The sequence below is a fragment of the Caenorhabditis remanei genome, chromosome X (assembly GCF_010183535.1).
Source record: "Caenorhabditis remanei strain PX506 chromosome X, whole genome shotgun sequence".
NCBI lineage: Eukaryota > Metazoa > Nematoda > Chromadorea > Rhabditida > Rhabditidae > Caenorhabditis > Caenorhabditis remanei.
In genome coordinates, this window is record NC_071333.1 from 7,966,725 (window position 1) to 7,991,535 (window position 24,811).

The 24,811-nt window shown below is 38.0% G+C and overlaps 4 protein-coding genes across 4 annotated transcripts; 3 read left to right on the forward strand and 1 right to left on the reverse strand.

Moving 5' to 3' along the window:
* Nucleotides 1-5,754: 5,754 nt before the first annotated feature.
* GCK72_023530 (uncharacterized protein) lies at nucleotides 5,755-10,142 on the forward strand (the record flags this gene model as incomplete). Its single annotated transcript, XM_003102620.2, has 12 exons — nucleotides 5,755-5,758; nucleotides 6,344-6,436; nucleotides 7,320-7,565; nucleotides 7,684-7,904; nucleotides 8,073-8,216; nucleotides 8,353-8,581; nucleotides 8,627-8,736; nucleotides 8,858-9,099; nucleotides 9,150-9,247; nucleotides 9,391-9,597; nucleotides 9,769-9,922; nucleotides 10,016-10,142. 12 exons carry the CDS (start codon nucleotides 5,755-5,757, stop codon nucleotides 10,140-10,142), a joined length of 1,875 nt encoding a protein of 624 aa, XP_003102668.1.
* Nucleotides 10,143-13,202: 3,060 nt separating this feature from the next.
* On the forward strand, nucleotides 13,203-14,703 carry GCK72_023531 (uncharacterized protein; the record flags this gene model as incomplete). Its single annotated transcript, XM_003102565.2, has 6 exons — nucleotides 13,203-13,274; nucleotides 13,564-13,641; nucleotides 13,687-13,765; nucleotides 14,206-14,312; nucleotides 14,392-14,492; nucleotides 14,586-14,703. The coding sequence occupies 6 exons, from the start codon at nucleotides 13,203-13,205 to the stop codon at nucleotides 14,701-14,703; spliced, it is 555 nt and encodes a 184-aa protein (XP_003102613.2).
* A 377-nt stretch (nucleotides 14,704-15,080) lies between these two features.
* Nucleotides 15,081-16,786, reverse strand: GCK72_023532 (uncharacterized protein; the record flags this gene model as incomplete). The annotated part of the gene is made up of 6 exons (XM_003102610.2): nucleotides 15,081-15,118; nucleotides 15,382-15,479; nucleotides 16,113-16,267; nucleotides 16,339-16,497; nucleotides 16,549-16,649; nucleotides 16,696-16,786. 6 exons carry the CDS (start codon nucleotides 16,784-16,786, stop codon nucleotides 15,081-15,083), a joined length of 642 nt encoding a protein of 213 aa, XP_003102658.1.
* Nucleotides 16,787-19,130: 2,344 nt separating this feature from the next.
* GCK72_023533 (uncharacterized protein) lies at nucleotides 19,131-19,886 on the forward strand (the record flags this gene model as incomplete). The annotated part of the gene is made up of 5 exons (XM_003102512.2): nucleotides 19,131-19,272; nucleotides 19,323-19,480; nucleotides 19,526-19,570; nucleotides 19,630-19,716; nucleotides 19,785-19,886. The coding sequence occupies 5 exons, from the start codon at nucleotides 19,131-19,133 to the stop codon at nucleotides 19,884-19,886; spliced, it is 534 nt and encodes a 177-aa protein (XP_003102560.2).
* Between the last annotated feature and the right edge of the window lie 4,925 nt (nucleotides 19,887-24,811).

Genomic DNA, 24,811 nt, shown 5'->3' on the forward strand with positions numbered 1-24,811 from the left:
TAAAAGATCATGTTTTCGTAAATAATATCAAATTCACACCCCCGTAGTGAAAATTGAGATGATCAAGAGCTTATTTTTTGTTCGGGGTACTGTAAGAGTAAATGTCTTGTAATAGGAAATTAGATCCAAGTTCTCATTAGGCACAAAAAAGTCTCCAATTCTAGAGTGGGCGCAGAAATGTGAGAATAAAATGTCATGGCTTGTGCTAATTGAGAAAAACAACAACGTCAGAAGTGTACTGTAAACCAAAAATGAGTTCTGTGAAGATTTTAGATGAATCAAGTGTAAATAACACGGACACATCGGAAGACAACATTAGTTGCGATGGATATAAATCAGATTCGTTCATCGTAAAACTGTATGAAATCCTCAGATTATTTTACTCAGATATGTTTCAGTTAGAACACCGTCCTGTTGAGAAGTCGACTAGTACAGTGGGGCCTGAAGGTCTCGATGTACATATTTCTTCAACAATATGAAGGTAGTGACCATTGTAGTTATTACTGAACGCAATTTGCTTACACTACTTGCCTATATTTTACAGAAATGTAAAAAAACAGTTCACATGCTGCGGTTTTTTGGAGAATTATCTAATAACAAAGTGAATTCTACCTTTCTAGCTATGAAATTTTTCTAACAAGACTGTAAGACTTGGTTCATGAAATTCATTTGAAGACTAGAAGACCAGGCTTCATTCCGATTAGTGAAACTTTCAGAACAGTTTCGAAAGAGTTATACGGTAAAAACTCATATAACTGTTATTTAGTGCTGATATTGTAACTTTGGGGACACGGAAATTTACGCCACAAAGTTAATCTTTTGAGCAGTTCAATTACACAAAATGAAACTACAATTTTTGTTGGTATTCTAACATGGAATGACTCCCGACTGGCTCCACAAAATTTACGAATTTATTGGCTTATTTGATAGATTCTACAGAAAAAATGATAAATCTAATAGCTTTTCCGGTGACTGGACCTAATTTTCGAGATTTTCAGATTTTTAGAAAATCAGTTTTTTTTCAAAAAAAATTTTTCATCATTTTTTTTCTCAATGTTTTCCCATCTGGCGAAAAAAGCAAAAACAAGTAAAAAGTAGAGAATTTCATAGACTTTTTGATAAGCTATGAACATTTTTTTGGTCATGTCTATACTTTGACCAGACCCCCGAAAACTGAGAGTCAAAAAAAATAATTTTTTCTGTGAAGTTGTTGGACTGTTTTAAAAAGCTTTAAAAACTAGGAGAACTCATGCAAACAAATTTTTCAGAAAAAAATTTGGGGGTAATAAGACAAAAAATTCGTAAATTTTGTGGAGCCAGTCGGGAGTCATTCCATGTAAGCCTCACTTCAGAAACAACACCAGCCTTAAGAATATGAAGTTTAATAATTGATTTGAGAGACCAAGCTTAATTAGGGCATGTAGAACAATACTTCATCATTATAGTTTCTAGCTCTAAAAAATGAAATGGAAAGCTTATAACTATGGGCGGGATCAACCTAACTGAGGGCGGGACCCACTGCTAGCTGCGTAGCCACTCAACATAGTTATACTACAGTACGCTACTGAAAAGAATGAGATTAGAATAAACGATAAGTGAGAGAGGCAGGATAAAACAAAAATAGAAAAGCGCAAACATTTTAATAAAAAAGAGTGGTGGAAAAATATATTCTGAAGGCCAGTGAATGCAGGAATAGACGAGATAATTATAATGCAAAAAATTCTCAACTCCGCTAGAATGGAGGTATAGAAAAATAACTTATTGTAATCAACTAAATCGAATAGATGATGTATTAGAGATGAGAAAGAGAAGCATGAGCTGATGGGAGAAACGTGTAGAAACATAGATTGAATAGTTAGTTGATAGAATATGAATCAAACTCGCACCAGCCATTTTTCAACATTTTTCAATTCAATGTGACAATTGTCGGTCACCCATGTTTGCTTGTTTTTGACCACTGAATGCCGACGACAGATGTTTTTGGTCCAGTAGTGAGCGTATGCAGAAACGAGAGAAAGAAAGATGTGGAAGAAGAAGAGGGTCGGTGGCATGCGGGCTCTGGTGTGCGGTTAGAGCGCACTTTCCTCCTTTAAGAGTTGACACGAGAAGGAAACGCACGTTGCCATGGGAGACATGCGTGGTAGAAGTCCCGATATGCTGACATTTAGGACTCATACGAAAACACGGGAAGCAGTGAAAATCACACGCGCAGAAAAAGTTCAAAAGGAACAGGATGAATAGAAAAAATCTCGTTAATTGATAATGAGAAAAACGTTACGTGCATCTCCAGAGAGTATTTTCAGAGGTCGTATGATTTAAAATGCAGAAAACGTTGCAAATTACCAGCAGGGAAAATGTAGAACCGGTTTCGACAAGAAGAACATAAAAAAACGTTAGAATTAGAATATTCAAAAAGATATACCAAGTCAAACAGTTGTAGCTAAAGATATCAGTGCTCAGGGCGTTGACAAAACTAAACAATATGGCCGAAAAAGAAAATGAATAGAAGAAAGAACAAGGAGAGGAAGAAAGAGTCCATCTCATGTTCTAATATTCAGAATATTGCGCGAGGGAGAGAGTGAGACTGGCAGAAAGAAACAACAATAACACGAAAGTTAGAGAAAACGTGACAAAGTGAAAAGACGCAGAGGGGAGGGCAGAGAAACGTTGGAAGAGTACGTGCATTGTGGAGTGCGAGAGCCTTCTTACTTTTCATAGAGTCAACACGGATGAGGCCCAAGCGAGAGGGCACGAATCCCTCTTTGCTCTTTTTCTCTATCGCTCTCAAAGTGGGGCAAAAAACAGCGAATAAGAAAGGCAACAGCATAATTATGACACGCATGAGAAAATTCTCGAGTACAAGAATTGTTCTCTCGAAAACAAAACTCAACGAAGAGAATATTAATGTAAACGTGTGGGAAGGATAAAAAAAACTGAAGTAAAAGATTTCGAAAAAGGATCACGCCGCTATGAATTCATTAAAATGAAAAAGGAAAAACTCTGGTGACGTGAACTATTAGACAAATAGAATGAAAAAAAAAACTATTCACTCAAAAAATGGCAACATCGGTTTGAAGTCAACAATGATAAGTGAAAGTGCCAGTCGGAAAAAAGAAACAACGGAAGTTTCCGGTGAAAGACTTTAAAGATAAGATGGATCAAGAGTCGTATATTAAAAAAAGAAACCTCCGGTAAACGTTGACTTAAAAATGGAAAAATTCTAATAGGCACGGTGTGTAGTCCCCTGTTAGGAAGAGATAATATGAATGTTAGAGGAGGCAGATTTGAGGGATAATGCAAATATACGTTTGTCAATTTGTGTCATGAAAGAGGGGATCAAATGAAAAACGTGCGAAGGGACACTGGCAGATAGAAGAAGAACTTCAGAAATGTTGGAAAATCGAACAGGATTGGAGAAAATGAAGACATTCAAATTGAGGTGTGGTCATTTCTGTTCGCAAAAATTGAGGAGAAAATTTCATTTGTCTGTAAGAGAGATTGCCTTCTGACAATACATCAATTCAAACCAGTCAATCAAAAATTACACTTTTGTATTCTTCTCTCTCGAAAATAAGAAGTCGTTCAAGATATTACAGTTTCTTCTTTTTTTCTTTCTTTTTTTCACATTACGTCATTTGTAAGGCAAGGAGGAAACAAAAAGTGAGGCGCATGTAAAGGCGTTACACAGGAGTTGTAGCCATGAGGCCGCGTGGCGCAATGGATAACGCGTCTGCCTACGGAGCAGAAGATTGTAGGTTCGAATCCTGCCGTGGTCGAAATTTTTTTAGATTTGTCAAAATAAAATAGCCAACAGAGTTCAATCGAGACAAATGTAGATTTTCTTTGATCTCGAACCAACACTCACCTGAGAACGACATCTAATAATAATTGCTGCCAATCGACGTTTTTAAGATTGTGTCAGTTACAACAAACACAAAAACTGAAGCTCATTTCCATAATTCCATTTAGTTGAACTACCTGACTATAATAAGAAAATGAAAGAAGAAACAAACACAAGCTGGGAGGCGCAATGAATAACGCATTTTCATGAGGAGGAGAAGATTGTAGATTTGATATCCTGCCGTGGTCGAAACATTTTTTACTTACAACACCCTTAACTTGAAAAAAGCCCAATAAGCTCTTCAGACCAGTCTACCCGAAAGTTTATGTGTAAAGTGATTTGTCTTTGAAGTGTGGTGAGAGATGCTGCTGGTCCCCAAGAATTGTTATCTACCGCACACCATCACGAATGTTACACTGTTCGCCCGCCTAACTGCTGCCATTTTTCACACCAAATTGTGACGGAAGCGTCATTTGCCATATGTCATTTGGAATCTAATATGATAGACGGTTCCCATCTGGCCGCGTGGCGCAATGGATAACGCGTCTGCCTACGGAGCAGAAGATTGTAGGTTCGAATCCTGCCGTGGTCGAAACACTTTTCATTTTCTTCGAAACTATGTATACATAAATAATTGTGATGGTTATTCTCACGGAAGACTATATACACTCATTCATATCAATTTACGCTACGGGACGAGAACGCGAGACGACAACAAACACAGGTCATTTCGAAGTGAAACGTTTCCGTTTCGATGTATATTATCTGTCCTATTCTCATCTTTTCGCATTGGTACACAAATTGAAAGTGAAAAAAGAGGATGAATCGAGAGAGGAATACAATTTTGCACTATTTACTGTGATGGTTGATGAGAAATAAACAGAGAACTAATGATTTTGAAAAATGAAGAAAAAAGAAAAACGTGTTTACAACGAAGTTGTTTCAAGAAGATGTTATTCGGAATCATGAGTTTGATTTTGCTCACATTCTCAGGACCGGTTTATTAGCTAAGAATGTGACATCTCTTCACAACTTTGTTGTCTCTTTTTGGCCAGATGCTCGCGGAGCAGGCACAGCTGAAATATTGTCTGGTCATGCTCATTTCTAGGTTTACGACTCAATAGCGGAACGTTGGTCGTAGAACTTCGGAGTTTTCATTATTATCTTACAGTATGCTCATGAATCAAAAAAGGTAGGTATTAATTGTAAAATAAATGTGGTAAACAAAGTATTTTGTAATTTTCACATACAATTTTAAATTGAAAATTGTTTTTATTAGATCATAAAAGTGTTCTTTTCTTCTAGATTTAAATTGATCACTTTTGATAACCTGTCACATATAAACTTAAATTGAGTATCATAGCTAATTCAGTAACTGTGACTAATTTGTGAAGTGTGGGATTTCCTCTCATTCTTAGAACTTCTTTCTCCATGCGGGACAAGAAAACCCTTGTCTAATCAACTCGAGTAGGATTGAATACATTAAACGGGAGGACCCCGGGAAAAAGTGGTAGTGATGCCCTCTCGTCCTCCTTCGTGGTTTCCTCTTTTTTCGCATTTCCTCTTCCTCCGTCCTCTGTTTCCCGTTGGCAGTGGTGGAAGAGGAAAAAGAGCGAGAGAGAGAGAGAAAGCGCAAAGGCCCGGAATGCATTTATTGTGAATTGGAGACAGAGGAGCGCGTTGTGTGTTGCGCGCAGCTGGGCCATTTATCGATCGCCTGCCCGATGCCTCTCTTCCTCTCTCGCGAATGGCGTCGGAAAGTGTGTGTCTGCGTCTCCGATCTATCCATCTCGTCCCCCTCTCGCCTCATGCAGTAGTGCTGGGGTAGGCGGCGGACAGCTCTACTTTAGACCTCTCTACGCTATTCTATACCACCACTATTCGCAAGCACTGCGCGTCGTCTCCTCTTTGCCATGGGTTCGTTTGGTTTTTTCTTTACCGTTTTATAGATAAACAACACTAATAAGTCATTAAAGAAGACAGAGTAGTACTGATTATGATCTATTCGTTTTATTAGATTATAACACCTTCTGCAGAAAAATATTGATAAGAGAAACTGGTATCTTTGCGGTAACTTTCAATGGATACAACTGATAGGATAGTTGCTTTAAACTCAGATCTGAAAGTCTCTGTCAAGAAATCTATAGAAAAGGTTGAGCTTTTCCAAGTTTTTAAACTATTTTGAAACTTCAGTTTGATGACTCAACACAAAAGAGACAATGAAACAAACTGCAACAAAAGAAGGGCCCCCGGTCTCCTCTTTTTCTCTCTTGTCTGCTTCCAAATTCTAGTCAACAATTTTGGCAACTTTTCATTTTTCCTTTTTTTCTTTCTTGTTTCCCGCAACAAATAAATAAAAATGAAGATGGAAGATTGACAGTTTATTTGATTGATTTAATAGTGGTAGATCTTGCGGAAAAATAGAATGAAAAATAAGAAAAACCTTGACAGAAAACAGAAAAAAGCTTCTTTGCAGATTATTACAACTTCTTATCTTTTCAGGCAAAAAATGCGATATTTGTCGCAAAAAATGCTCAGGAGACGCCTACAAGGCGAATGACAAATTCTATCACACCAACTGCTTTAAGTGCAAAAGTGAGTTGACGGATGGGGGTTATTTCCACGAAGTGCTCTTTCGAAATGTTTGCCTGTTTCTGTTTCTTCGGGAAAATGTTTCAGTGTGTTTATTACATAATACAAACGAGACTCCCTTGTTATCTCAAATGCTGTTTGAACAGTGTGAGCATAGCATCCATTGCTAATACCTCACGGCATAGAATTCCTCACAATTTTGGAATACGAATTGAGATTGAAGCCAGAAAATAACGGAAAACTTTGAAGGAAAAAGGAAACTACAAGATTTTCCCTTCCATTTCAATTACACACATATTGTTCTTGACCATGCATCCCGAAGACATTGGCCTTCATTTAATGACCTCGTTTACAGAAGAGTGTATTCCTTCGAGAAAACCCAAGTAACAAACCCCTAAACATTTCATTTCGTAATCCTGGAAGTTTTAAGCGTGCCCATCCATCATAAATCTTAGACGGTTAGAAGGATTACTTAAATGTGAAACACTTTATGTTAGAAGTAAAGCGACTTCTACGTCAAAAGTTTCTTTTCAAACCGGATCCCTTCTATTCTGAATGTTTAACGGACCGAGGTGACCTAAAGTACGCAACCTTTTTCAGGTGACCTAACCTTTTCACCTTTTTTGTTTCAAGTTTTAACCTGCAAAACGGCACGCACAATATTTTATCGCACTGTTTACCCAAATTCGATTCTTTCGTTGCGTAAATATTTACCGGCGACGAATTTTTCATGGCACACTCAACTTGAACTTGATGAGGTGTAACAAAAAGAAAAATGCTAGGCCGCGATATTTCGGCGAACATTTCTAAACAAATTTACAAGAAGTCATGAAATGGGGAACATCTGAAGCATGTTCTCATTCTATGTACTATCAATAATTTTCAGGATGTGGTCGGGATCTAGCAGAATCAGGATACTACACAACTCCTGAACATGCATTACTGTGCCCAGATGACTTCCGAGCCGCTTCCAGAGAGCTCACAGTGAGGACGTCGCAACCAGAGCACGCCTCATCTTCAAGTGCGGCAACGCCCAAGTCTCCGGAGAAATCAAATGGTACAACGGACGTGTCGTCGACTGGAGCCGCTAATGCCACACTGCAGCAAATCTCGCCGCTCGGATCGCCAACAAGTAAGCAATAGGGGGGACAGAGTGATGGAAATGAGATGTCGGAGAAGAAGAGGAACGAAATTTGAGACTTTCTCATGTATAACACTTGATCATAATGTATATCTTTTGATTTTTGCAGCATGCGCCGCTTGCGATCAAGCCTTGCATTCGGGTCAAGTGCTTCTCGCTCTCGGTCTTTCATGGCACGTGTACTGTTTCAAATGCAGCGAGTGCTCAGCAGTCCTCCATGGAGAATACATGTCACACAACGGAAAACCATTGTGTCTTCGTGATTACAACGAGAAATTTGGAGTCAAGTGTTACGAGTGTGAAAAATTCATTGCGGGAAAAGTGTTGCAGGTACGTGTTCATTAAGATTATGAAATTAAGATATTTGTACCGTTGACTAGCTTGTTATTCTAACCTTCAATCGAATAAGAAATACAAAAAAAAACAAGTTTAATCTTCAATATGACCTTCCCATCTATTCATCTCTGTCCCATTGACTAAATCTTCTATTCAATTCAGGCTGGCGGCTACAAGTTCCATCCAACTTGCGCCCGTTGTTCACGATGCGGTTCTCATTTCGGTGACGGTGAAGAGATGTATATGCAAGGAGACGAGATCTGGCATCCATCTTGCGAGCACGCGCGGACCACTGAAAATATCGCGGTATGCAATTTCACTGTGTTTTTCCATAGTATCAAATTTCATTATTCATAGACAAACGTCTTGAGAATACAAGATGAAATTATAATAAACTTTGAGAGACGAATAGAAAGCAATATATATACCAAACTTCTTTCAGCCAACCGGACGTGCTGCAACCCTATCAAGAAATGAACCAAAGTATCAATCGACATTTGGACAGCATCAGGCATACATGTATTTGCTGCCAGAGGTGGAACAAACATACTTGAGACATCCAGTCATGAACCCCAAGGAACCAAATGCACCCCAGTACCACGTCCCACAAGGACCAATCAAGATCCGCAAGTCAAGATTGTCAATGCTCAAAACTGGAATGCAGCGGCTCAGTGAGTATTCTTAATTGGGGAATTTATAATTAGAGATTGTTTCAGCTGAGGATTTGGAAAAGAACATTCCACGACCAAAGTCACCACATATGGACAATGAAGAGCCAATTGAGTTGGCTCACTACCCAGCAGCTCAGGTACCAGATCCAGATAAGGTAAGGGTTATGGGAACTCTACTGGGAAGCAATTTCCAAAAAATTAAGTTTCATGTTGCTTTCATTAACGATCCAATCCATCGGATTCAGAAGTTTTTTCAAATACCAGTTATTATTTCAGCTACCAGCAATTGAGCGAGAGGATTTTCCCGCTCCACCCTACCCATACGCTGTTGAGGAACTCAAGAGAAGACTCTCGACTTCATCCATCGAGAACGAGATCTCCGATGACGAGTATTCCGAGAGTGACAAGGTTGATGAGGACAAATTGAGAAAGACTGTCGAAACTCTGGAGAAGTATAATGACTCTTCAATTGCCCACGTCATCAAACAAAACATTGAGGATAGTCACAAGAAACAGAGGTTTGTGGGAGGTCTTTGTGTTATGAGTCCTATTTCCGTTGCTTTTGCAGATTGCCACTTCATTGGGATCCAAGAAATGCAAGCCGAACCCCATCTGGCAAGAAGATGCCACATCTCAAATTCCGTTACGACGTCCCAATCAATGCTTGTATGTTTTAGTTTTGTTGCGTCTCTTCTTAGACGACCCCTCTTCTTCATCTTAATTAAATCAGTGAAAAGGGGCTAACCCTTGGAGCAGAGTACATTTCTCCTCTTTTTTGTTAAGTGCAAACTTATTGTTGTTTCTTTCAGCACCATCTCGTCATCTTAATCGTCCACGGCCTTGGGTTGTTTGGCAAGGAGGGGAAAGAGACCACGGCAACAACACTCTGCCGTGCTTCCACATTCCAGAAGATAGTCGGGCGAATACGCTAAGAGCCGCGACACTTCCGACCGAGTTTGGACAAAACTTGTCATTGGAGAACTTGGACACCACTATCAGCAGCCATTATTCAGAACGTACGTAGGCTGAAAACCTTCACTGAAAATAAAACAGCTACTGAAAAATATTGAATTCACTTTCGAAACTGATTCAACATCAGAAAACAGAACTGTGAAAGTTATGAACTTGATACACCTGACATTCAGATGGCTGTTCGAAAGAACCTACTCAAAAAATCTTGTTTTCAGACTCAATGACTGAATCTGGAACAGCTGGAGGACCCCGATCCGCGGGAGGTGCTGCTCTCCGTTCATCACTACCTGACATGAGCAAACCTGCCAAGCAATACGACCTCGTCATTCTCCAAACAACAAATTCGAATCTTCCGGACGACGTTGACAGGTGAGAAATGAGAAATGACCTCCTGGAGCCTAAATTTATGCTCCATTTGAAATGAATGGATTTCCGGTGACTTGACCTGTCTTACTTTTGCAGACAACATTTGGAACGACACTTGCCTCGCGATCAATTTGAGGAGATCTTCAAGATGTCCTTAATTGAATTCTACAAGTTGCCCGAGTGGAAGAGGATCAATTTGAAGCGAAAGCACAAACTTTTCTAACGTCGTCGATGTTGTCCTTCCTCCCACTTCACTCTTTTTTCTTCGCCTTGAAACGTTAGGTCGAATTTGTTTTCTTCACTCAACGCGTAACTTCTCTTATACACTTTTTCATTTCTACAACCTACCCTACCAAAATTTGCTCCTGTTCTGCGCATAATTTTGGCAGTCAGTGCATTCAAATTTTCTCAGAAAAATTTACATTCGATGTCTTCATGCCCCTTTACTTTATGTACTGATTCTGGAGGGCACGTTTACTAGTCTGTTATGTTTACCAAAACCTTTTTTGTTCTCTTCTCAAAATATCTTTCGGGATATGGATATGGCTTTCAGCTTTTATTGCCGCTTTTAAGTAAGTAGTCCTCTATATCAAATTTTTAAAGTGTTTTTTTTTTCATTCTTCTACGCGGAATCTCGGTTTTTCACTCTTACAGTTTTCTCAGAAAAAGATTGCATTTTGCATGCGTGCTTTCTTTAATATTATTAAAATGGTGTTTTGGCGTTAGATTGTCATATATAATTGTAATCCGTTTGTACCCACTGTTTCCCGCTAACATGCTTTTTTAATTGCTTAGGTATCTATAGCTTTTTTCAAAATTCAACAACAAAAAATACTGCTCATCTTGTATTGAATCAAAAAAAAAACTTCACTGTCGCCAGTAAAAGTAACCGTAATCAAAAAGAACCTTCCGTCAGTAGTTAACTGCATGGGTCTCTTTCTCAACTCTCAAATTTTGTCTCTTATAGGCGAATGCTTGTTCAACTCCCATAAACTACCAATTATCTCCTCGTTTCCCATGAAAAAACCTATTCTCATCCCATCTTCCACTTTCAAATGTAATGTGCGCCTTTTTCTTAAAAAGACAAATATGAATAGAATAAGTAATTCCCCAAATCGTCTTCTTTTTTTATGATTTTAAATTGTTTTCTTTTTTCTCATACTTCTTCTGGATTTTTTTTGTGCTACGAAATGGGAAATCACTATTTTCTTTTTGTTTTGTTCTTCAATAAACTGCATATGCTTCGCAAAAAAAACTTGAGCTAAAAAGTGTTTTTGTGTTTCAAGAATACAAACACAAAGCAAAAATTCTTGAAGATAGAAGAAAACATCTGGCGAAGAATACATAAAATAAACAATTGAAGGCGAAAATGTAAATGATGACGGAAATCGAAAGAAAAATGCTCATTCACCCCCTCAACACCACTCCCAGCTTCTCAATCACTATCGACATCGTTTATCTCGTGTGCTCTGCGGATCAAATGTTGCATCTTGTTTCTTCCCATTTTCTTTCACAAGTGTTTTGACAAAATGTCAAAGAAAACACTGAAATGTTTTGTTTTGAGAAAACCGCAACTCCCCAGATAACTATAAAAAACCAGAAAATGTTTTTTACTTGGGATCGTTAATTGCTTGAAAGGTTTTGAAAAAAATCTTAGAAACATCTGGAAAACAGTGAAATATACTTTAGAAACAGAAATACAAAAATGAATGTCAGTTTTTGTCGTTTTGTTCAACTTTGTTTTCATTTCATATCTGAGAACTTCATGGGTCTACGAGAGCAAGATATTCTGGCGCATGAAAAACCAGAATTTTTGTTTATAATCTACTTTCAACAATTTATTTATGTTTTTGATGTATATTCTACTATTCTCTCAAAGTTTCAAAAACTTTGAGTCATAATCTGGAAAGTTACGAGAGCTCAAACTTTTTGAGTCGAAAAAATGGAGGAGGTGTCTGTAACTCACTGAAGTGTAGTCAGAAGTGTCTGCAAGTTTGTGTGAGTACCATTTTAACTTTAAATAACTCAAATCCAAAATATTTTCAATTTTTGTCACCCAGTCATTTTTTACCATGGAGGGGGGTACGTTAAAATGCCTCGAATTTTGCCACTTTTTTGATCATAACTCGGCTAGACACCCAAATCTAGGTGAAGTCTTTATATTTTCAGATAGCCAACACAAATGTGTATCTTAAAATCATAAATTTACTTCGGACCGCAGTACTTCGACCAACCGAAAAATCCAAAAAACATGAAAAAATTGACAAATTTTTCGAAAAAGTGATTTTTTCTATATGATGCAGGAGAGCTAGAAAAAATAGTTTATTTTAAAAAATGCACAAAATAAGGCTGGCAATTCATTTCTGAAAGTATTTTGAAACGGATCAACTTGGTGCATGTGTAACATGGCCTGGTGGCTTGAGCGAGACATTGTCTCTTAAAAAGCTGAGTTTTTTTCTAATGCTATGATATTTTCACAACAAAAACGTTCAGACATTTTTTTAAACAATATCCATCGAAAAATGAGTCGCTATATAATTTCTCAGTTTTAAGATGTTATAAAGTATTTAGAACTGTATTTCCTTTCTTATATTTTTCGATATAGCCAGTTTTTCTATTTTAGAAAAAAAGTTTTTCATTTTTAAACTAAATTACAGTATTATTCAGAGCTCATTTTTTCCCGAATCCAGACATCAAAAATCTCGTTTTTTGGAAAAATACACCAAAAGAAGTTCCGTTAGCTCTATTACCCTCTATTCAAAAATAAATCGGACTAACAAAATCCGATGTACCAAAAACACCACAACTTTTGATTCAATCGTCTAACGACTGATGCTTTCTTTTCTATTCTTTTCCATTTACTCCTTCTTCCATTGCACCCATCAGATAGGACATGAGATATGAGAAGCTCCGTCGCTTCTTCCTTTCCCAAACCAGAAACTGAATTGAAAACCACTCGTAGTGGTTGCGGGGGTCTCCACCAATAATGAGCTGCCGACTGCTCCGAAGGGTCCATTCTGCGCACTCTTCGTTTTCCATCGAAAGCAGAAGACGACACGGGGCCGCGCCCTCTTCTTGCCAAATCTCGGCGAGATATGTATGTGTGTGTGCTCGTCAAGTCCGGGCGCGACGTTTTTTGGCGCTAGAGTTCCAAGTTTCGAGGAAGATTTTTGTTCACTCGTCTTCTGATCAGATTTTTTTTGTTCTCTTGCATTTTGATTTTGTCCAACTTCTGGCAACATTTACGTTTTCAGCTGTACCATTTCATCCACTGGTAGCTAAGATGACAGTACCCGATGACGAGAAGGAATTCATTGACCAAATTCTGGTGGAACATAATACACGTCGGCAGAGGGTAAGTGTTCACGCGAAAAAAATAAATTATTTTCTTTCTCTAGAATGTTCTTCTTTAAGTTTCAAAGTAGTCCGTATGAAGTTGTACAAACGCCTGTACATAACTTTGGAATTGAAGTTTTGCAAATTTTTGTTTAGCCAAAAACTATGCATCTGTGTTAGTACGAATTGCAAAATTGTGATATGTACTAGCGATATGAATGTTACAGTTCTCATATATTGACTGTTACAGTAATAGGCTGATTCAGCCATATAGCTTGTTGTGTTGTGTACAAAATTCTCATTTATAGCACAGCGCCCCTAGCTTGGAATACAACGATGAATTATCTGAAATGGCTCAACAATGGGCAGATAAATTGGCCAAACAGGTAAGCTGTTTTAAGTATTCCATTCACGATCAGGTTATCATTTAGGCGCATATCTCATTCAGTGAACTAAGCGGTGTTGGAGAGAATATCACATTCTTCCCTCCGGATATTGATGCGGAATCAGGTAGGCTTGACCTATTTCTTTTTGTTTGTCGTATAGTTTCTTTTATTAAGCAAATATTCATAACCATGTATTTTATGTGTATTTCTTCCCCTTGCGAACTTTTCTTTTGTCATTTTGTTTCATTCGGGAATCAGTACATTTTGAAAAAAGTGAAGAAGACTGCAAACTAAGGCGGACGAGGAGGTGAATTGAATTTGTGGACTTTCGAAAGCAACGAACCAAAACACTTTTTCTCCTGCCTCAGTCTGTGCTCAATTCCGAAAAGACAGAGATTCTGGATTCTGATCATCTCAGACCAAAACTTCCGGCTAGTGAGGTGATAGGTCTCCAAAACTTTTTTAACTGTTAGAAAAGCTTATAATATAAGTATAAGAGTTAGAAATAATGTTCTTCATTCGGACTTCGATTCTTCCCATTTTCTGTATCTTCTTTCTTTCCAGTAGTCGAGCACTGGTATCAAGAGCACGAAAAGTACGAGTACGAGACGCCGGGGTGGCAGACTGGAACCAATTACTTTACGCAAGTTATATGGCGATCAACAAAGGAGGTAACCCGAGCCCCAACACCATAAAACTTAAGAGAATAGTCAGGAAATGAGAGAAAGAAGCTGCTATTTTTGAATTCAGATTGGTGTCGGATGTGCATACGTAAGAAAAACACATGAAAGTGATGAAGACAATACATCGTGTTCGAATGGAAGTGTTTGCAAGTCAATGACATCTCTTATGTAAGTTGATTATCAAAAAATTTTTAAAATTTTCGCGATTGGGACATTTTTTCCAATAAATTAATCTTAAGTTTATCGTTAATTTGTTTGCAGCAGCAATGGAAAACTCGCTTCTGAAGGAGACAAAGTGATTGTAGCCTTTTACCGTCCCGCTGGAAACAATAATCGATCCGGACAGTTTGCTGCAAATGTACTAAAACCAATTCATTAAACGTATTCTTTATATTTGACACATTCATTTGATTGTATCCGTGAAAACGAAAGAAAATGACAAGTTTTGGTGAAAATAAACACTCGATTTGAAATGAAATATTTTTCGATTGCATCAATAAATAATAAAATAAATAGCTTGGTTCTGAGACACATTGACTTTGATAACACAGGGGTAACAAAGTTAACAGAATATCAAGACGCATTCTGGAAGTATTTTTTGATGAAAAGGAAAGATAGAGAGCTGAATTAGAAAAAAATACAATTATAACAAATAAAAACCCTTTGATAGACGGAAATCATATGATTGAAGAAAAGAAATAGAAATTAAAAACAAAATATTGAGTATTGATGGATGGTCGAGTAGAAACTTCCTATCTATGCAGACATCTCGAATTGACGGTTCGATTGAATGACTGAAAGAATCATTGATTTTTTATAAAAGAAAAATAATAGGCATAAAAATATATAATCTCGTAATCATGTTTCTCTAAAAAACGAGTTCATAGCTTCCATTCTAGTTTCGGAATTTTTGGAGATTTTCAATATGGTCGAGTAAAAACTCCAATCCTCCGCAATAAACGTAAAAGTAGCTACTGTAGTACAGGTTGTTGGGGCGTCCCCTTTTTTGGCTTTTGCGGGAACCAGGAATCTTCAATTTTCCGACGTTACAACTTACCACGAGTGATGTAAAGGTAGAAGAAGTCGGCGTAGAGAACGGTTTGAACGATTCCGGCAACAACAGCAATCGGGTCAAAGAAGCTCTCGGTGTAGTATCTGAAAGATTAGAACATCAAGAAATTTTTGGCATTTTGTACGTTCTTCGCGCTGGATTTTTAACATTAGATGTACTGTTACCAACTCAAAATTGTCACTAGTGAGTTCTTTTCATGCAATTAAGGTTACATTTAAAAATCTGCTGAAAGTTGTGTTATGTGATTTCTTTAACAGGTGCATTCGAATTTGAGATCAAATCGAATCGTTTCTCGAGAAAACGTCATCGGTTATAGAATGATCTCACGGTTGAATATCTCTGAGCCTTGACTTAAGAAAGCCTTCGGAACTGCACCCGCATAGATATTTATATCACTGTGTCCTGCTTCTGCTTTCCAAGATTTCCCAAGCAAACGAATTCTTTGTTACGACATCTATCTTCACTCATCTGTGTTTTGCTTGTCGTTTCATACAAATGATCAAGTTTTTCACTACACACGATCATGCTACAGACACCTCTCGGGAAATCAACGTATAGCTAATCTCCATAAACACGGCCGGTTCTTTTCCTTCAGTTGAAAGAAAGTTCTCGAACATCTGGATTCTTTTTCTCCGCTTGCTTAGCTTTACACAGCTGAGCCTTAGCAATGACGATGAATACGCGCATCGATTGTTTAGCGGAAATGAAACACATACCTATAAACCCAGTTGAAGATGTAGAGGAATCTGTAGGATCCGAGGGCAAAGAGATAGTGAGCAGTGATAGTTTCAGCGTTTCCGGTTCGAGAGAGCATGAAGAGTTGTGGCATGATGGCGACGGCTTCCAAATAGATCGAGAACGTCCACATAACCTGTAAATATTCTTTGTTTACCAGACAAGACAATACTCCGGGGAGTATAATAATATTGATAAAAAGATTACCTCCATGAACATGAATTCGTGGTTGATGATCAGAGCAAGGATTATGCTTGGGATAACAAGGAATTCAATGCGGAACGTGTCGTTGTTGCGGTCGTAAGTTGCCTTGAATTTCACCCACATCAAGTAGACGGTTCCGATGGATCCAGCAAGGAAGAGAACCTGGAATTGCATTTTTTAAAATAATTTGTTTTGTGTATCTGAAAAATGTACCTTCATCACGGTATTGTATAAGGAGTAAAAGCTGGTGAAGAGATCCAAGTATCTGGTGAAGAAGGTAATGGCAAAAAGGATCTGGGACCGTCCGGAAATTCCTGCAAACAATCAATGAACAAACTGTTAAATTATCAAAAACCTCACCTTCACAACTGCGGGACTTCCATATCTTGAGTAACAGGATGACGATGGCCACGGCGTGAGCCACATCAGCCGTGATACGGAACAGATTCATAATTTCTGTGTTTCAAACGAACAGAAACTGCAAGAGAAGCGGTCCTCTCCAAGAAACTATTCGGTCCAAAAGTAGGGCAGCGCAGCAATAGTGACCGAGAAAGAGACGGAGACCGAGAGACACCGAGAGAGAGAGAGAGAATAGAGAGGAGCTGTTCGTCCACGTCACACAGTGTTGAGACGGCGATTGGTCTCGAAGCGACTATGTCTGCGTCTCTTATCGGGTCAGTGGTTTTCCGCGTGGCAACACATGTCGGTTGGTTTGCGATGAAGACCGTAGATACTCTCTCTCTCTGTACGCTCACCTTGGGCGGACAGCCTTCTATCTGTTAGAAGGGTGAGATCTCGGAGAAAGGGAGGATAGTAAAGGATCGATCTGAGAGTATACAAATGAGCGAGAAGGGGAGAAAAAGAGGATTCATAAGTGCTAATGAAAAAGAGGAATGCGGTTTCACGGTTATTTCAGCGATTTCATCGGAGAAAGTGAGAGATTCAAGAACAGAAAAATAACTCTTTACTACTGAAACTATGTATTGCAACTAGTTCAATTGCAAGAAAAGTGTGAATAAAAGAAAATCAGATAATACATTCATTGAGTTCTCCAAAGAAGAAGAAAAAACGAGAAAACACATTTTCAAACCTAAAATTTATTGTTTTTTCATGAACTGAACATTATGGGAGAGCATCTCGAAAAATCAAAAAACATCAGACCAAAATTTGTTGGCTTCCGGAATATCACATACACAGTTTTGATTCAAATCCTGAAAACAGCAATTTTCTTGAATGATCTATTAAAAAAAGTTTCAAAAAACAGTGAAGCAACATGGGATAGTTTTGAGTTACTGAGCAGTTTTGAAAAAGTTCTCAAGATGATACGACATTTACAATCAAACCCAATTTTAAATGAGAATATTCTGCGAATCAAGTTATTTTTTTACTATTCAAACACTGTTAATTCGAATAAATAATAGATTGTCTTGCCGATTTCAGTCATTCAACCACTCTTATTTCAGATATTGATAAATAATTACGATTCTATTTCAGTTTAAATGTTCTTTGAAAACTCGAACGTCTCAAAACACTTTTCGGCGTCTCTTAAAACACTTAAACGCCTCTCAAAACAAATAAACGTCCTTTGGGGACCAAAAAGTCCTCAGAAATGTTTAGACGTCCCAAAAATTTTTTTAAGGGCCAAAAATTATTTAGACGTCCCTCGAACATTGAAAAAACTACAAACTTGCTTTAACACCTGAAAGAAGTGATTTACAAAAAATAAAAGATTAGTATTATTCTTAGATTCAGCTCCCAGGATGTAGCGCATACCTCAAAACAAAGACATCCACGTGCTCGTTTGAAATTTTGGTAAAAGTGCAAGCAAGCTTCTGATTATCTCGATAATCTAGAAATCTTCTTCTTTCAGGGTGCTGAGCTTAACAAGAAGGTCTCTTTTGTTTTTAGTTATTACTACTTCCAGGCGTTAGAAAAATTTCTTGGTTTATCAGTATTCATAGAACGTCTAAACATTAAAAACTATTTTGGAATTTCAAGGGACGTCTAAATATTTTATGGGACGTAAAAGTGTTTAAAAGGAGGTCTAAGTGTTTTACAGGGCGTTCATTTTTCAAAGGGCACCTAAACAGTAATAGAACCAACATTACAAATAAAAAGTATTGAATATTATCAAATTCGAATGTTCAAGTCGCAGAGTTCAAAGTTTTTAGGTATGAAAGATATCCCAACAGCAACTGTCTTGATGTTTTATCCTTTTGAAAACAAGATGACTCATATGTCGCGCGAGATGAAAACATGGCCTGATCCCATCAGCTTGAAAAATTGTTCCTCGAAATCTAAGTATTTCTACATTTCCCATTCTTGAATGAAGTTCAGTTTCCTAGCTTTCAAAGTTATCTTATTGTCTACCAGGCATTAAAAGCTGATTACAAAGAGAATCAATTAGTGTAATGTTTCATCCAACCTTCTGCTCAAGCACAATGCGTTTCTATTGCCAACTGTCATCAAAAAATCGAGGAGTTAATGGGCTCTGACCATTGTGAACCTCTTTTTTCAACGTTCTCTCTCACTTCAATTCAGTTGGTCCATTGCTTCAAAAGTTGTAACAGAAAGGGTAGTGGTGTCAGGAGCCGAAGATAAGATATTGAGAAATCTCAGGCGACTCGCGATTGCCCGTGCCTTGTGGCTCGTGATGATGTAAAGAACAGTCTCCGCCTCATCTAGCACTCTCTGACTTTTCGGTTGTTATTTAAACCTCGAATCTAAAGAACTGAATCACTTTTCTCAATTTCTTGCTTCCCTTTTTCACAATAAAATATTGTTTTCAGATCAAAATGAATTTCAAACTTTTTGTGGTGCTTTTTTTGGCAGCATCTCTTCTGGTGTCTATGAGCGAGGCTGGAAAAGACCGTCGGAAGAAGCAAAAACAAAAGGACCGTGCTGAAGATGATGAAGCTGATGAGGAAACTGCAGGTGGTATGTAAAATAAGTACTATGGTATTATATATTCACATTTTGAATTTTAGGAAAAGGTCTCGAGAATTCTGGAAAGGGGAAGGATGAGAAGGAAAGAACATCTGTTTTGGAGAAACAAGCTGAGAAAAAGACCGATGACGACGAATCTTCTTCTGAGGAAGACGATGAGGAGGATGGGAAGAAAGACAACTCTACCGTCATTATTCGTGTAAGTAATGACAAAAAAATGACTTATAAAATCCCCAATTTTTAGAAAAGACGTGAGGCTGCAGTCATTCTTCCAACTGATGCTATTGAAGTGAGTTGCTACTTCATATTATCTATATATTGTTTTTGAACCAATTTCATCATTTTCAGGTCCAGCGTAAAATTCGTTCCATGATCCAAAGCTACCGCGCTATCAGTGCCGACGAAGGACGTATTCTCCCAACTGATAACAACAAAGTAAGCATTGGTCCTGTTTTAGGAACTTTTTTTCAACTTTCTTACTCCCTTATAAATGTGAATTTCAGTTCAAACGCGACACTCAAATTCAAAAGTCGAGAGAAATCAACGACGGTGTACAACTTCCATTGGACAAGAAGCCGTCTGCCACTGCATCAACTTCCAATTGATATACACCTCAAGGCTCTTCTTTTTAATCTTCTTTCTTGCTCTGGCCTCTCATTACTAAATCATAATAATACGCATTCATGTAGAATAGTTGTCCAGCGAGATGCTCTCCCATAATAAAATTGTTTCTTCTTTTTATTTCCGAGTTGGAGCATTGTTATTCAGGAACTGACTCTGAGAAGGAGCCAAGAACACAAGGTCATCAGCATATTAGTCTGGTAAGACTTGTCGTGTTTTGATTGATGCTTCGGATTTTATAATCTTGAAGGTGGTGATTATAAAATTGAGTGTACCTACTAGTGAAGAAATTTCCTATATCAAGAAAACCTTTTTGCGCTTCTTCTACCAGGTATAAAGTGAATTCTCAGTATTAATCAGCAGTTATGTTCAAATACTACTCCAGGAACTAGTTTTGAAGAACAACTATAACCCACGCACATTATTTTGAACCGTGTTTTGAAACAATTTTCAACTTAAACCCTTTTGTATACAAGCTACAGTTTTCTGATTGACGCCAGTCATTCAACATTTTAATTTCATTCATTGTCCTGATGCACATGACACCTAAATTATGAAAGGTTTCAATAGCGATCCAATTCACATTTACCAGAACGTCTATTTTTCAACAACATCTGATATAATTTTCTGAGAAACCCTTCAACAGCCACTTACTTCAAAGAATCCGCCTCTCCAAATTTGGAAACTCGAGATGCCTACCAATCCCCTCTCCTCCACTCGAAAGAAATCGAGTAAGAGCAAGATGGAAAAGACTGTTTTCTGCTGCTGCAAGCTACGCGTTTATTTCTTTTTGAGTGTTACTTTCTGGAATAAAAACCGAGCGCATTCACTTTCAACGCACACTCGCTCAATATTATATATTCTTCTTTTCCGCCTTATAAAACTTTATTGTTGCTGAAGAAGATGATGGTTTCCGACAACACAGCAAGCAGCAGCACATACACACATATCTCAATATCATTCCGAATATATATTTCTTTTCATGTCATGCATTCAAAATTTTCAACATTTCTTTTCTCCCCGACATCCTTTCTAACCAAAGCGTCATCGTTGCGGTCGGTTGGTCCGTTTTGTGCATATGCTGTCATTTTGGAGAATAACTCTCTGTGTTTTCTCTCCTAAACGGGCTGGTTTCACCATATCTCTCTCTTCTTTTCTGTTTCCACCAAATTGGTGTTGTCCGTCGGTGGGTCTAGTCTCCACATTCCAAGAAGTCGAAATTATTAAGCCATTCTGTTCGAAGTCAAATGGGAATGGAAATGGTTATTCCAAAACTTCAACTCCGTCTCTCTAACTTAATTATCTCATTTTTGTTCGTTGTCAACCGAAATTAGTCGACTCGCACTCACGATAACTATTGGCTCTTGAAGGGAGAAAAGAAGACGACGTCGTTTTCAAAGTCATAAGTGTTACTCGTTTTCTCCCGTCTTTTCCTTGTTCTTCTTCCTTTCTTCTCTTTTTCTCAAGCATGGACTAACGTCATAAAATTAAAAGAGCTGCTATGAAGCCTTCACTCAATTTTTTTTCTTTTCGAACAATTGGGTGGGAAGATATTTGTATTGACTCCCATTGGTTCGACCTCTCAAGTTTGTCAGATTTCAAACTGAAAAAAGAATTGAAGATTTTTGTTTGATGCCCAGTTTCAAATTTCTCTTGAAAATGAATAAAAGCCTGTTAGTGATAAATGAGTAGTTAGATTCCGTGTTAGTTTTCTTCAGCAAAATGGTTTTGGTGATGGTCAAACGAAACACAATATAACTTATTTCACTCTGATAAATTGTTACTTCGACGATATACCGGTTTCTAGTAGTTACATTTTTCACATTCCCATTCCACAATTCAGTTGTCTCAACCAGAATAGTTTTTCTGTCCAACTCTACCTATGATACCGCCTAGAAAGCATGTTGTTCCTGATTCTCCTCCTCCTAGACTCCTCCGGTTACACAAAGATCACCAATCAGGTCCGTTGAAATATTATCTGAACGAAAAACGTCTCCCCATCTATCTTTCACATAATCCCATCAGTCTTAACAACTCTCTTATCACTGGTTTGTCTTGTCAGAGAGAAGAAAAGAAACGAACAGAGGGACCATCGGTGGCAGCAAGCACCGAGTCCATCGCGGCCTCTGTCTTTTTCATTCTACTTCCCGGGGTGCCGCCACCCGTCAAATTTTATCACGAAATTGTTTATTTCTCCACACACACCCACTACAGGGTTTGAGCAGCTGTTTACTTCTTTTTTTCTTCACAACCGTTGAAAGACTTGTGTTGTTCCAGAGGGGCGACATTGCGTACTAGTTTTGATATGGAGCCGTTCGGGATAGCCTTTTTGTCTTGAGAACAGAGAAAAGTTATTTATTTTCTTTCTGTTTTTTTCAACTTATCTTTTTCAATCGTACTGTTTCGAGAAAAATAGCTATAAAACGTCAGCCAACTGGATAGTAACTGCCTTTGGCTAGAATGTTTCTTACTTTTTTCCACTTTTCTTCGAAAAAGTTGGTGAAAAAATTCTACCCTGCTACAACTGTTCCCTATTATTAAGTGTTTTTGAAACTTTGGAACATTGACAAATTGGTGTTTCCCTTAAACCAATTTCCTTAGAACAGATGGCGACAGTCTTTTTGAACATGTGTTCATTGTCTTTGTGGGCCCCACTATTCACATTCAATTTACACATATTGAGTTTTTTTCTTCCAATCGAAGATATTGTAAGATGCAAGCTTTCACGGATTTTTCCATTCTGGAATTTGGAAAACTAACAGGCGTTAAAACTTGAACGAGCTGAGTGTTGACCAATACAAAACTACCACCGTCTTCAAGAGGCTACTGCCAGTTGCTTAATTGGCAATTCAATTTGCCAGAACTTCTTCATTTCTGAAGTGTCGCATCCGCTTCTTCTCTCTTTTTTCCTTTTTTCCCTTGTCTCGCCGACATTTTCCTTCCTTTCGCAGTTTTTCAGTGTGTCCCTCTTCCCCCACCCTATTCCTTTCTTCAATTCGTTTTTCCCAAAAACCTGAATGGGTGTTCTTTTCTGTATCATAGAAAGAATCAATGCTCTTTTTCGATTACAAATCGTTTTGCTTTTATAATTTGGTGTCAGTCAGACAGCTCGGTTCTCCTCCTCTTTTTTGGGTCTCCAAAATGTTTTTATTGCATATTGTGCCTTCTAGCTGTCACGGGCCTTTTGTCGTCCATCTCTCTTTTCACCTCTGACCCCTCCAACCAAATCTTCATCTTCTCGTTCATTTTCTCATTACCGCATCTCTCTTGATTCCACCAATGCATTTTGTTTCTTTCCTCGTTTTCTTCCTTTTCCGGCATTTTTTCTAATATGAGAAAAAAAATGGGAAGACCTATTCGTTTTCTAGTATTGTTGACCTCCAATTTTCAATTCTCAATATTCAATTGTCGTTGGTTACTGATCTTGTCGGTTTCCTATAATTGGAAGTAACGCGTTCAATTATAGACACGTGTTGGCTATGACGGAGTCTTAAATCAGAAAATCGTTGTTTTCTTTCACAAAATTTATATTCAGAAAAGACATAATAAGAAGCCTTATATCTTAGGAAAAGTGCGTTCGTCCAACCAGTAGATGTTCAAAAACAATTTTCAGAATGACAAATGCTGTTTTAGTATTATATGGAGTCAATCTCACTAAGTGGTATCGGTAGCTTGCTATATAGTGTTACGTTTACAATATAACTGCAAAACTTGCAGCTTTTGGTTTGCGGGTTGCCCTTTACGCTTATAAACAAACGTTTGGTTGATTCAATCATCGTAGTATCAAATTCATATTTCTACTGAACGATGCTCAAACGATCACTGGCTGTTTTCAATTGTTTCTCAACTGTGAACAATTGATTTATTATAAATTTTTGTTGAATTTGAATTCTATTCAAACTTTTGAGAGTTCCCTTTGTTACCAAGAACGACATGTGAGTCAGTTTTAAAAATTCATTGTATTGACGGTGAATACTGTCATGCTTTACAAAATGTATTCTTCTAAATAGCTGATTTTAGTCTCTCCCCAGCAGTCCCGACCTTGTAAGCGGGTACATAAGTGTTATTGCGTTCCCTCTCAACAGATATTAGTCACAATTTGCAGGCGAGTGATTCTGTCGATTTTTTTTATTCTTTCGACTCTCTTGTTCCCTCATCTGACAAGAATATTGTTGTTATTGTTCAAAAACGGAACATTTCCTTTCTGCTTTTTTCTCGGTTGGCTCCATGTACACCCACACTGTCTATTCCTCCTATTCACCAGCATTAAAACATTCTTTGTTCGTGTCCGTTGTCCCTTTTTTCGGCTAAAAGCTCTTTCAGATGCATGAATCTATGAATTTTGGGAGACTCGATTTATATGAGGCGACTTTTTGTCTTCACCGTTTTCAAATCGTTGCTTTTCCGGGCGTTTTTTCTCTGTGGTCCCGTGTCGTCGTCAAATATCATTTGTTTATTCCATCTCGCGTATTACCGCTCCTCGACGCCCTATTTTCAAACCAACCCACACCACATATCTCACTCGTTTGCTCATTTTTCGAGTGAGACTAATGGACTACTAGAAAATGAACAGGAAAATGAAAATGGAAGAAAGCAAGAAGGAGAGCAAATCTTTTTTCTGTGTGGTACCCAAGAATGGCATCGTATAAAAAGTCAGAAATTGTAGGGGAAGGTACTTACTCAGGATGAGATGAGAAAATAAACTGGGAGGGCAGAAGGGGAGGGGAATTGAACAAATCTGGGAGAGGAGCCAAGAAGTCACAGACATTAAACGACGTTCCATGCTTGAGCCGATCGTGAGAACCGACGCCCCGGTCTAAGACTAATCGAAAAAGAGTCCCAAGTTTTGTTGCCGTCTCTACTTTTTCTTCTTCATCCTTTTTTTTGTTTCCGACATAGTCTACACCTC